The 14,224-nt window shown below is 40.2% G+C and overlaps 1 protein-coding gene across 1 annotated transcript; it reads left to right on the forward strand.

The window, feature by feature from the left end:
* Window positions 1–9,585: 9,585 nt before the first annotated feature.
* LOC138870553 (uncharacterized) lies at window positions 9,586–11,464 on the forward strand. Its single transcript, XM_070148369.1, has 3 exons — window positions 9,586–9,948; window positions 9,996–10,677; window positions 11,094–11,464. Exons 1-3 carry the CDS (start codon window positions 9,586–9,588, stop codon window positions 11,462–11,464), a joined length of 1,416 nt encoding a protein of 471 aa, XP_070004470.1.
* The last annotated feature ends 2,760 nt before the right edge of the window (window positions 11,465–14,224 follow it).

The following is a 14,224-nucleotide window of genomic DNA, read 5'->3' on the forward strand; positions in this document are numbered from 1 at the left end:
GGGTTGACCAATGCCCCAGCAGCCTTTATGCATTTGATGCACAGTATGTTCCAGCCATATATTGACTCATTCGTTATTGTCTTTATTGATGATATTCTAGTATATTCCCGGAGTCAGGAAGATCATAAGCAGCACTTGAGGACTGTGCTTCAGACTCTGAGAGAGAAGAAGTTATATGCTAAGTTCTCGAAATGTGAGTTTTGATTGGATTCCATGGCATTCTTGGGTCACGTGGTTTCTAGTGAGGGGATAAAGGTGGATCTGAAGAAAGTGGAAGCAGTGTAGAGTTGGCCCAGACCATCCTCAGCGATAGAGATTCGCAGTTTTCTTGGCTTGGTGGGTTATTACCGTCGATTTGTTAAGGGGTTTTCATCCATCGCAGCACCTATGACCAGGCTGACCCAGAAGGGTGCTCCGTTCCAGTGGATGGAAGAGTGTGAGGCGAGCTTTCAGAAGCTCAAGACAGCTTTGAGTATAGCCCCAGTTTTGATATTGCCTACAGGTTCGGGGTCTTATACTGTCTATTATAATGCCTCAATGATTGTCCTTGGAATGGTATTGATGCAGGATGGTAGGGTGATTGCCTACCCGTCCAGATAGTTGAAAGTGCACGAGAAGAATTATCTTGTTCATGACCTTGAGTTAGCTGCTATTGTTCACGCCTTGAAGATCTGGCGTCATTATTTGTACGGTGTGCCTTGTGAGATTTATACTGATCACCGGAGTTTGCAGCATGTGTTCAAGCAGAAGGATCTTAAGTTGCACTAGAGGAGATGGCTAGAGCTTCTAAAGGACTATGATATCACTATTTTGTATCACCCGGGCAAGGCCAATATGGTGGTCGATGCTTTGAGTCGCCGGGCAGAGAGCTTGGGGAGTTTGGCTTGATTGCCAGCAGCGAAGAGGCCCATGGCAATAGATATTCAGGCCTTATCCAGTCAGTTTGTAAGATTGGATCTTTCGGAGCCTAGTCGAGTTCTAGCTTGCGTTGTTTCTCGGTCTTCATTATTTGATCGTATCAGGTAATGCTAGTTGGATGAACCTCATTGCTTGTCCTCAAAGACAAGGTTCAGTACGGTGATACCAGATATGTGATTATTGGTAATGATAGGGTATTGAGGATGCAAGGTCGGATTTGTGTACCCAATATTGATGGGCTTCGAGAGTTGATTCTAGAGGAGGCCCATAGTTCGCGGTATTCCATTCATCCGGATGCCCAAAGATGTACCAGGATTTGAGGAAGCACTATTGGTGGAGGCGCATGAAGAAGGATATAGTTGGTTTGTAGCTCAGTGCCTCAATTGTTAGAGGTGAAGTATGAGCACCAGAGACCGGGCGGGTTGCTTCAGCAGATATAGATTCCGGAGTGGAAGTGGGAGCGGATCACCATGGACTTTGTAGTTGGGCTCCTACGAACTTTGAGGAAGTTCGATGCCATTTGGGTTATTGTGGATCGGCTGACCAAGTTCCCGCATTTCATTCCTGTGTGTACTACCTATTCTTTGGAGCGTCTGGCGGAGATTTATATCCGGGAGATTGTTCGTCTACATGGTACACCAGTTTCCCTCATTTTAGATAGAGGTACTCAGTTCACATCACGGTACTAGAGGGTCGTTCAGCATGAGTTGGGTACTCTAGTGGAGTTGAGTACATCATTTCACCCTCAAACGGACAGACAGTCCGAGCGCACTATTCAGATTCTTGAGGATATGCTCCGTGCGTGTGTGATTGCGTTCGGAGGGTCTTGGGATCAGTTCTTGCCATTGGTGGAGTTTGCCTACAACCACAGCTATCAGTCCAGCATTCAGATGGCACCGTATGAGGCTTTATATGGTAGGCGGTATAGATCCCTGGTGGGTTGGTTCGAGCCGGGCAAAGCTAGATTATTGGGCACAGACTTGGTTTAGGATACTTTGGAGAAGGTTAAGGTGATTCAGGATAGACTTCGTACAGCCCAATCCAGACAGAAGAGTTACGTAGATCGGAAAGTTCGTGATGTTTCCTATATAGTTGGAGAGCGGGATTGCTTCGGGTTTCGCCTATGAAGGGCGTCATGAGATTTGGGATGAAAGGGAAGTTGAGTGCGAGATTTATTGGTCCTTTTGAGATATTGCGGCATGTTCGGGAGGTTGCTTATGAGCATGCCTTACCTCCTAGCTTGGCAGGAGTTCATCTGGTACATCGCATGTGTTGGATTTCAGTTCAGTTCAGTTGGACAAGGATCTATCTTATGTTGAGGAGCCAGCGATATTGGACAGGCAGGTTCTAAAGCTGAGGTCAAAGAATATTGCATCAGTAAAGGTTCAGTGGCGGGGTCAGCCGGTCGAGGAGGCGACCTGGCAGACCGAGCAAGATAACCGCACCCGGTACCCTCAACTTTTCACTACTTCAGGTATGTCTCTATGCTCGTTCGAGGACGAATGAATGTTTAAGTGTAGGAGCATGTGAGGACCCGGTCAATCGTTTTAAGAATTTACGCCTCGATCCCCTATTAACTGCTTTCCTCATGTTTGTTTCTACTATTGTGAGTTGCCGGGAGGGTTTATTTGGAGTTTTGGAGAGTTTTGGGATACTTAGTCCCTAAATGAGAGCTTAAGTTTTGGAAATTTGACCATAGTCGAAACAGTGTGAAGACGGCCTCGAAATGGATTTCTGATGGTTCTGTTAGCTCCGTTGGGTGATTTCGGGTTTAGGAGCGTGTTCAGATTGTGTTTTGGAGGTCCATAGCTAATTAAGGCTTGAAATGTCGAAAGTCGAATTTTGAAGTTTCCGGTTCGATAGTGAGATTTGGATCCAAGGGTTGTAATGGAATTCTAGAAGTTGGAGTAGCTCCGTATTGTTGAATGTGATGTGTGTGCAAAACTTCAGGTCATTCGCATGAGGTTTGATAGAATTTTTGATTGAAAGCGTAAATTTAGAGTTTTGGAGTTCTTAGGCTTGAATCCGTGGTTGATTCATCGTTTTGATGTTGTTTTAGGTGTTTTAAGGATTGGTATAAGTTTGGAGTGGTATTAGACTTGTTTGTGCTTTTGGTTGAGGTCCCGGGGCCTCGGGATTGTTTCGGAAGGTTGTCGAAAGAATTGGGAGTTGTTTGACCAGCTTCATCTGCTGATCTTCTGTCATAACCGCACCTGCGGTAGAGTACCGAAGGTGCGTAGCCGCAGAAGCGGCAGTATCATCGCAGAAGCAGAAACGGGGGGTCAGTAGGATTCGCAGAAGCGGGAGATTTACCGCAGAAGCGACAGCGTATCTCCGTATGGGAAGTCGCAGGCGCGGAATCTGAGTTTAGTAAATTTGTCGCAGATGCGACCCTTATTTCGCAAAAGCGGGACCGCAGGTTCGTCCCATGACCATAGAAGCGGATTAGCTGGGCGGAACATATAAATAGTTGCCTTCGCGAAGTTGAGTTATTTTCACCTCTTTTCAAACGGGAGAAGCCTTGGGGAGCATTTTCAAGGGAGATTTTCAGAGGAATTCAGTGGGGTAAGGTATTTGGTCCTTAAACGCGTTAGTGAGGTGATTTTTATCATTGTCAGCGGGAAAAAGTAAGGAAAATCAGTGGTAAATTGGGGGTTAGGGCTTGATTAATTAGAGACCTTTGAGTGATGATTTGAGGGACCATTTGAGGTCCGATTTTTGTACTTTTGGGATGCATGAACTCGTGAGGTATGAGGATTTTGGAAATATAAATTTTACCCAATTCCGAGATGTGGTCCGAGGGGTGTTTTGGTCATTTTACCTAATTTCGCGTATTAACTTAGAACTTCTTTGTAGAATCAGTTACTTGAAGTGTTATTTACATTATTCAATTGAATTGAATATATTTGGGCCATTTGGAGTCGTGTACTCGTGGCAAACACGTGGTTTCGGGTTTACTTGAGCCGGTTCGAGGTAAGTGGCTTGCCTAACCTTTTGTGGGGGACCTTCCCCTTAGGATTTGGTATTTTTGATAATTAGAATGCCTTGTAAATGAGGTGACGAGTGCGTACTTGTGCTAATTGTTGAAAATCCAGTTTTCATTAAGTAATTACAATTATGTTTCTTTTCCTGTTTATACTACTTGCAATTTAAGCCTGTTGTTAGCTTAGGGAAGCATGTCTAATTGACTTAATTGTCTTACTTGCTCAAACTGCCTTATTTGGATTATGTGCAGCATGCTAGGTTAGAAATGCTTGTTTACCTTGGTATGGAACTGGAATTGAACTGTGTACTCTTCTTCTTGTTTACTTTGGGACTACGGGACGGTATCCCGGGAGATCCTCCTATATGTTTACTTTGGGACTATGGAATGGTATTCCGGGAGATCCCCCTGCACATTTACATTTGGAACTACAGGACTGCACCCGTTATATTCCCCCTGCATTGAGTATTGATATTTGGGACTACAGATTGGTATTCCGGGAGATCCCCTAGCATTATGAGTTGGACTACAGGATAGTATCCCGGGAGATCCACTGGATATTTATATTTGGGACTACAAGATGGTATCCTAGGAGATCCCCGGTTGTTATCTTTATGTTGAGTTGTATTTCATTTCTGTGTTTATTTGTCCTTTATAGTAGTTGTTGCTGTTCTTTCTATCCTGTGTTACTTTTATTGTTGTACTTATTTATACTGTTTTGCTCTACACTATTGAACCTTATATTTTATTTACTCTCAGTAGAGCCCTGACCTTCCTCGTCACTACCCGACCGAGTTAGGCTTGGCACTTACTGAGTACCGTTATGGTGTACTCATGCCCTTTCTGCGCATGTTTTTCATGTGCAAATCTAGGTACTTCCACTCAGTCCTTTCACCCTTAAGGCGAGGTGACTGTTTCAGAGACTTCGAGGTATATCTGCGACGTCCGCAGACCGAGTAGTCCCTCTCTATTCTCTCTTTAAACATTTTCCCTTATGTATATTCTTTTATTAGACATTCTGGATCTAGATACTTGTAGCCATCTAAAAGCTTGTGGTTTCATGAGATTTCGAGTTTTAGGAAAAATGTTATTAGTTCAAGAGTTGTATTGTATATGCCGAGCGGCGTCTTAAATACTGTTTCCTTTGTTTATGTTGGTTTTTACTCCCTCCGTTCCAATTTATGTAACCTGTTTGACTGGGCACGGAATTTAAGTAAAAAATGAAGACTTTTGAAATTTGTGGTCCTAAACAAGTTCAAATGGGGCCCAGAGTATTTGTGTGGTTATAAAAGCTTCTCATTAAGGATAAAGTTGTAACTTTAAGCTAAATTGTTACCAAATTTAGAAAGGGTTCATTCTTTTTGGAACGGACCAAAAAGGAAATAGGTTCACATAAACTGAAACAGAGGGAGTAAATCATTTCTTCCGCAAATTATTAGTTCCGCATTTGTTAGGCTTACTTAGTTGTAGAGACTAGGTGCCGCCACGATAGTTCACGGAGGGCGAACTGGGGTCGTGACGATGAGAGATTCAAATTTCATTCCGGTGATAATAGAATGGAAAACAAAAGAAGATCCATGATAAATTCAGAGAATGGTCATTCGGGGAGACGCTTCCCTAAAGCAAGCAATATGAGCAAAGTTGAGCTTAAGGGACTGTATGTGCCAGTTACACTAAGTGTCACCATTGCGATTGAGGAATTTTGTTATCCTTGGTATAGAAGGATTACCGCAATGAGAGTAAGGGTCATTAATGATGTTAAAGGACGCCAAAGATGAAGAGGAAAAATATCTGTAGGCAGGTCGTCATAGCTCCAAGTCTTAGTACTCCCCTAAAGGGAGGAATATGGAATGATAAAGGAAGAATGCAAAAAGAATGAGAAAGGGATGAGATTGCACCTACCCAGATGTTACAGATATGCTATGATTCCAGAATATTATGTAAGCACGACGTTAAAAAAAAGAAAAAAAGAGGAAGTAAGGGTTCCTGTCTGGGAGGTTATTGATAAATGAGGAGCCAGTGCAAAAGATAAGTTAGACAAAGGAAATAACCCAAGAGAGATTTGTGAAATATGAATATGAAAATGGGTCGACGAGTAGTTAGTAGTTGATTCAGGAAGAGCCTAGTCATGACTAGACAAGAAGTTACAGACAAATCAGCAGATCATGCAAGATAAATATAGTAAACCCCAACATGGAGAATTCAACCTCGCAGTAATGTCATTATAATACTTGAGATATATTCAAATAGGAGTCGGGGTAGTTAAAGGTATCGTATGAGTGTTACGGGTATAAAAGAAAGCGCCACTAGGAAAGTAGTCAAAATATTAGTTCAGAAGCAACCCTACAAGCACAAGGGCAAGGAGGTAACCAACTATGGATGATTATAGGCAAGGAAGAACATCAAAAGTTCCATAATAAGCTCACAGCTTTACGAGAGCCAAGGGTTCTCCCTAAGTACTACAATGAAATACTAGTTGAAGAGATAATAAAGAAGGATTCAACCTAAGCACAACGACCTAAAGAGGAAATGGTCGTGTAACAACAATCTCGCAACAACATTGTAAGCGTTCCAAAGGAAAGTGGCACCAACCGTGGCTAATGAAAGGGAAGTAAAAATTAAAAGTAATATTCGAGATCATATGAGTTGTATGGAAACTCTAGCAAGTGTGGGCACTAAGATAAGCTAAGTATGGACGCAACAAGAGGGCAGAAAGACAAGGAAAAGTAATAGCTTACGTTGAAATAAAGATAAGATGGAACGAAAGAATTATTCGATCAATGATCCAGAGTTAGTATGTTATGGATACACTTAAGATTTTGGAGAATTATCCAGGCAGCATATTTGTTGACAATCATACAGCCGTAGAAGACTCCAGTATAAGTTAAAAGAAAGAATTGAGCCCAGGGCATAGACAAAGGATTGAATTGTTAGAAGATTGTATCATGGATATTCCATAACGCCCATGAAAGGATAAGGTAATAACTGATACCATGAGCCACAGATTGCAAGATAGCGTAAGCCTACGTGAAGGCTGATCAGAAGGAAGAGGAAACTAAAGGATTACATCACCCAAGTAAATTAGGAGTCTGATCATTGGACCTAAAAGAAATTATAGAAGTTGTGCTTGAGAACATGACAGAATCACTCTTAATATCAGATGTTCAAAAGAAATGACACAACAACCATAATTTATAATGGCTCTACAAGGAATTCAGTTAGAAGAAGTATCAGCCTCACAGGATTGTGTATGTACCAGAGGTACGAGTATTATAATAGAGCTTCAAAGTTATGGACGTGAATTACACCTAGGTGAAGGGGAGATCAGGAAAGAGATAGAAAATATGATGCGAGATTTTAAGGTAAGAAAGGTAAAGGTGAACAATTTACAAGATACTCAAAGGCAGAAGATCGTGAATAGTCCATACTTCAGATAGAAGGCTATAAGCACGGGTATCCAGTAATCGGTAATGATAGCGGCATCATCAGCGACATGTCTTCCAACCTATGATTTCTAAGTAATGAGAGATCTAGATAAGAGAGTAGAGAAGAGTTGGAGATGATGTGATGTCTCGCTTGATGTTCTAAAATAACACAAGGAAATTCAAGCAAGTTGAAGGAAAATTACGAGTAGTATAAATAGATATGTATAGGTCGCAAGCTAAGGTATGGTAAATCGACAAGGTTTTAGGAAGACAGGAATACAAATAAGAAAGGGCAGTGAGAAGGTGACGAGAATGGATTAGTCCTCAGGATTAGGCCCATGAAAACAAGGGAGCTAATGGTTTCTCCATGTTATAGTAAGCTCAGTATAGCCTAAATAGACTCAAGGAGTTACTCTTCATAAGTAGCATTTAGAAGAAATGGAATGCTGACCTAATAGTAGAATAAGGGTGTAATTGTGATAGGTAAAGGATGACATTTGGGCCTTCGATTGAGTAATGCTAAAAAAAGGGATTAATGAATTGTACGGGATTAAACTACCCACATAAGAGAATCACCTTGGGATGCTATAGAATACGGTTATTGAAGTACAGTATCGCCGCTAAGTGTATCAGGAAAATTACTTCAAATATTCCTTGATGTAACGTAAGCCCTAGTGGCAGAGTATTACGTAAGAAGTTTCAAGTTATCAGTGGTATATTGTAGATCAATATTGAGGTGAATCAACAATGGATGGAAAAAAGTCACAAAGTATGAGATGAGATTAGGTCGTCATTCTAAAGATAAGCAGTAATGAGGAAGCATTAAAGGACTTAAATTTATACATATGGAATAAGCAACGAGAGTAAGCTGGGATTTGGTAGCAGACCTCAGCAACAATAAATTAAAGTAAGAGTTATGGAAGTAAATTCATATGGATGGTTAAACGGACCTATGCGATAAGATATAGCAATATTCATAAATTCAACAAAGTACCTAGCGAAGAACTTCAGTATACTCATAGATGCCAAAAGGAACATCTTATCAAGCTCTACATATGAAACCTAGAGATTGGGCACACTTACAAGGTCAAAATCGTACAGGCTGCATGAAGAAAGGTAGCATAAGTTACAAGATTGAAAGGATTCCGACTACAAGTTGTGGTGTGAGAAGGAGGCCTAAGGGGGGAATGACCTGGACTTTGGACTTATTTACAGAACAGTCGCCTAGATATCAAGGGAAGTTCTAAAGTATTCGAAAGATATAAGTTATGAAAATGATAAGTGCATCAGTCAACATTTGAGAATGAATGTTCCAAAAGGGGGAATAATGTTACGCCCTGCAGTATTACGTCGATGTTACCCTCTGCAGTAATATATTACGCTGTTGATATGTACTGCAGTAATAAATTACGATAATGTTATGCTTTACAGTATTATGTTACGACAGTATTGCACCCAGCAGAATTACATTATGGTGATGTTACGCTTTGCAGTATTAAGCTACGACGATGTTGCACCCTAAAGTATTGTACGTTGAATTTGTCGTAAGGAAATTGACATCAGTCCAAGTAAAAGATTATTTGAAGATTATAAGGATTATGCTATTTCACAAGTGATTAGTAAATTCGTGAAGGTGAAAGGGGGAGTGTATTGGGATAAATCGAGTTTACATGTTAGAGATGACGTGTTGTGACACGTGGATCAGTCAAATAGTCAAAGGAACAAAGTTAGCCAAGAGACACGAGCAATAACAGATGCGAGCAAAGGTTGTGGAAGAGGCACGGGCAATTACTCAGAAGATGCAGAGCCCGCACCTATTCAAGACATTTAAAGCACAAAGATCAAAGGGAATTAAAGGAATGAACCTGGTAGTCTATGAGAGACCAAATACAGTATTTAGTGCGTATTAAATACTAAAAACGTTAGAGAATATTTGTTTAATATCTAATTGTGTAACATATTATTAAATGACATTCATTACTCATTATTGCCTCATTATAGCTTAAGGCAAGGCTCCTAGTCTCAAAAAAGCTATAAAAGGGGAAAGAACCAACAATTGTACGACACAAGGAATTATTGGAATACACTTGATTTACTTGCTTTCCTATTATCTTATTCTCAAAATTCTTTTCTTTATATTCTTTTCCGATTATCAATAACCCGTGTTCTTCTTAATTTTTAGCTTTGACTAAAAACCTATTTTTTGGTTAAACAAATTGGTTCCGTTACCGAGAATCTGATAATATATTTTCATTTACTATGGAAAACAACAATGATAACACTCTAGGAAATCAGGTAAATCAAAACCAGCAAGATCAGGGAGATTTACAAAACGTTCACCTGTTTCCTTCTCCACGTGGTTCACCACGGCAATCTCGTGAAGGCACTCCTGAATCTCATGCTGGTGCACAAGAGCAATCTGAGAATTTTGAAGGGGTAAATGAGGCCTTACAAAAAGCAATTATTGCACATGTCAACAAAGTTGCTCAGGCTCTAGTTAGTCAGTTACCTGTTGCACCGCCTACACCTATACCCAATAACAACACATTGGAGAACCCTCGTTCTGGCTTTTTAACTCAAGAAATGGAGGAACCCCTAGTGAATCACAAGAGGGAGAACCAGGTAATTCAACTAATTCTCATTTGCAAAATTTAGTGCTAACCCTGCAGAGACAGCTCAAGGAACAAAATGACCGCATAGAGCAAATTCCCGGAGTTCCACCTGTAATCAAAGGAGTGGATATGGACAAATATTCACAACAACCTTGGAATCCAAGTGTTTCTCTCCTTCCAATTCCAAAAAAGTTTAAGATGCATGATGTTCCAAAGTATGATGGAACAACTGACCCACGAAATCACGTAACGACATTCACAACTAACGTAAAGGGCAATGATTTGACCAAACAGGAGATTGAATCAGTATTAGTCAAAAAGTTTGGGGAAACACTCACCAAAGGGGCGCTAACCTGGTATTCTCTCTTACCCAAAATTTCTATAAACTCTTTTGCTGAGCTTACAGATTCTTTCATCAAAGCACATTCGGGAGCTCAAAAGGTAGAGAAGAGAATGGAAGATATCTTCAAAATCAAGCAAGGAGATTCAGAACTACTTCGTGATTTCGTGAATAGATTTCAACGTGAAATAATGACTTTACCACGTGTACCTGACAACTGGGCAGCTATAGCCTTCACAAGTAATTTGAATGAAAAAAGCTCAGAGGCCACGAGGAGACTTAAGGAGAGCCTTCGAGAATTTCCTGCTACAACGTGGAATGATGTTTATAATAGGTACAGCATGAAGCTGCGGATTGAAGAAGATACTGTTCCACGATATCAAAAAGAGGAAAAGGCAGGTTCGAGACGTTCAGAAAATTGAAGGAGGTCCGGTAAAAACAGATACGGGCCTTATATGGGACCTGCGGGAAAAGACTCACGGTCAAGGCAAGATAATCAAAGGTACGATCATAAATCTAGAAACAATGAATCAGGTTCCTCATCAAGGTTTAGGAATGAGCGAAACAATCATGAGTCACGAGATGATGATAGAAATTTAAAGGCGGGATTCGCTGGTTATAATTTCAATGTCACCACCTCCGAGCTCGTAGCTATTTTAAGAAGCATGGGAGATAAGGTCCGGTGGCCAAAAGAAATGAGGTCGAATCCAAACCGACGTAACCCTGATCATTGGTGCGAGTTTCATAATGACCACAGCCATAAAACCGATGATTGCAGATTTTTACAAAGTGAAGCGATCATTTGTTAAAACAAGGGCATCTTACTGAGTTGTTCAGTGAGAAAGGCAAGGAGGCTTATATGAAAAATAGGCAGGTGCCCCCAAAACCAACATCTCCCAAAAGAACCGTCAACGTCATAAGCGGGGGAGAAGATATCAACGGTGTAACATATACAGCATCTAATGAAGTTTCTAAAGTTACTATTACCCACGGGAAGCGAGTACGACAAGTCTTGGAGGAAGAAAGTATCACCTTTGATGATGCATACGCGGATGGTGTATTATCTCCACATAATTACGCACTGGTAATATCTCTATTTGTATATGATACTAATGTGAAACGAGTTTTGATTGATCCAGGAAGTTCTGTAAATATTATCCTACTAAGGGTATTACGTGAAATGTAAGCTGAAGAAAAAATGATACCAAAGGCGCATATCTTGTCTGGATTCAATAATTCCAGCATAGTAACAAAAGGAGAGGTAATATTAACAACTTTTGCAGAAGGTGTTACTAAAGAAATTAAATTTCAATTGGTAGATATGGAAATGGCTTATAATATGATCCTGGGAAGACCGTGGATCCATGAAATGGATGTTCATCAACTTTACACCAAGTTATTAAATTCCCATCACCTTGGGGAATTTGCCAAATTCGTGGAGATCAACATGCAGCCAGGAGTATTAATTCTGTGACAGATATGAGCATGATGAATAAAGAGAAATAGCAATCACAGAAAGCAGTTGAGGATATCACAGTTCAAATCTCAACTGAATAGGAACAAGCAGATATAGATTCAAGACCTGACACAATTCAAGAGCCAGAGGATAATGAAAACATCAAAACAACAATCGAAGAATTGGAAGCTGTAATATTGTTTGAACAATGGCCCGAGTAGAAGGTTTATGTTGGAGCAAATCTAAGCCCGGATATGAGAGGTATGATAATTAAATTTTTAAAAACTAACGTGGACTGTTTTGCTTGGTCCCATGCTGATATGACAGGTATACCATCAGAGGTAATGACCCACAAGTTAAATGAAGACCCATCATTCACACCAATCAAACAAAAGAAGAGAAAGCAAGGAGCTCTCAAAAATCAGGTGATTCAAGATGAGGTTCAGAAATTACTAAAAATTGGGTCAATCCGTGAGGTAAAATATCCTAACTGGTTAGATAATACTATTGTGGTGCCTAAAAAGAATGGTAAGTGGCGAGTTTGTGTAAATTATACAGATCTTAATAAAGCTTGTCCAAAAAATTCTTTTCCTCTATCACATATAGATCAACTAATTGATGCTACTACAGGGCATGAGCTATTAAGTTTTTTAGATGCATATTCAGGTTATAATCAAATCAAAATGGATCCTGATGATGAGGAAAAAACTTCTTTCATAACAGACAGGGGGACTTACTATTATAAAGTAATGCTCTTTGGTCTCAAAAATACTGGAGCAACTTATCAAAGGCTGGTCACCAAAATGTTCCAAGAACATTTGGTAAAAACCATGCAGGTGTATATAGATGATATGCTCGTAAAAACTCAGCATTCTAAGGATCATATATCTCATTTATCTGATACATTTCAAATTCTTCAGAAATTTAACATGAAGCTGAACCCCGAAAAATGTGCGTTTGGAGTTGCATCAGGTAAGTTTTTGGGTTTTCTTGTTTCTAACCGAGGAATTTAGGTAAATCCCACGGAGAGTAAAACAATAGAGGAAAACCCTGACGTGCTGACAAGTAAAAAAGAAGTCCAAAAACTAACGGGAAGAATTGCAGCCTTGGGAAGGTTCATTTCTAAGTCATCAGAGAAGTGTCTCAAATTTTTCTCAGCTCTTAAGAAGCAAGATCATTTTGAGTGGAATGATGAATGCCAACAAGCACTTAGGAATTTGAAAACATATTTATCAAATCTTCCATTACTTGCAAAACCAAAGGCAGGGGAAAGGTTGCTTATTTATCTTGCTATTTTAGAAGTTGCGGTAAGTGCTGTTTTAGTCCGGGAGGACCAAGGTAAACAATCCACTATCTATTATGTTAGTAAATCTTTGTTAGATGCAGACACGGCATCCGCAATTAGAAAAACTAGCACTTGCTTTAATTATGGCATCTAGAAAATTAAGACCTTATTTTCAATGACATCTCATTGTTGTAGTAACTGCTTACCCGTTACGTAACATTTTACATAAGCACGAGTTATCAGGGAGGTTAGCAAAATGGGCTATTGAATTAAGTGAGTACGAAATCACTTATCAACCTAGAACTGCTATAAAATCTCAAATATTAGCTGATTTCGTGGCTGATTTTAGCCAAGGGATGCAATTAGAAGAGAGTTACAAGTTTTTAATGGTGCAAACCCGGGGACTTGAATTTTATTTACTGATGGTTCATCCAATGTAAAAGGCGCAGGTCTAGGAATTGTTCTTGTACCACCTACGGGCGAAACCATTAGACAAGCTATAAAATGTCATTCTATAACTAACAATGAAGTAGAGTATGAAGTTGTAATTGCAGGTTTGGAGTTGGCACGAGAACTCGGCATAACCCAAATTATAAGCAAAAGTGATTCGCAACTCGTGGTTAATCAAATGCTGGGGACTTACACAGCTAGGGAGGCAAGGATGCGAGAGTACTTAGAAAAGGTACGAGAATTGATAAAGGAATTTCAAACCTGGAAGGTTGTGCAAATACCAAGAGACGCTTTACCCAATCTCGTGTCTGCACCTGACGTGGCAAACGATGCAAATGCTTCAGTTATACATTTATTTCATTCCGTTCTCGAACCTGATAAGAATGAGGTAAATTTTAATAATTTAACATGGGGTTGGAGGAACGAAATTGTTTCTTTTTTGTAGTACGGTACCGTACCTGATGACAAAAGGAAAGCACATGCGCTTCGGAAAAAGGCCACTCGGTACTATTTAAAACAAGGGAATCTCATTCGGTGGTCCCTTAGCAAGATGTCTCGGACCTTCTCAAACAGAGTACGTAATGAGAGAAATACACGAGGGACATTGTGGAAATCACGTAAGAGGAAGGTCACTGGTAAGAACCTTAATTAGGGCAGGTTATTATTGGCCTAAAATGGAAGAGGAAGCAGAAGGTTTCGTGGCCAAATGTGACAAATGCCAAAGATACAGTAACAACATGCATAGACCAGCAGAG

Source organism: Nicotiana sylvestris, chromosome 6 (genome assembly GCF_000393655.2).
Source record: "Nicotiana sylvestris chromosome 6, ASM39365v2, whole genome shotgun sequence".
NCBI lineage: Eukaryota > Viridiplantae > Streptophyta > Magnoliopsida > Solanales > Solanaceae > Nicotiana > Nicotiana sylvestris.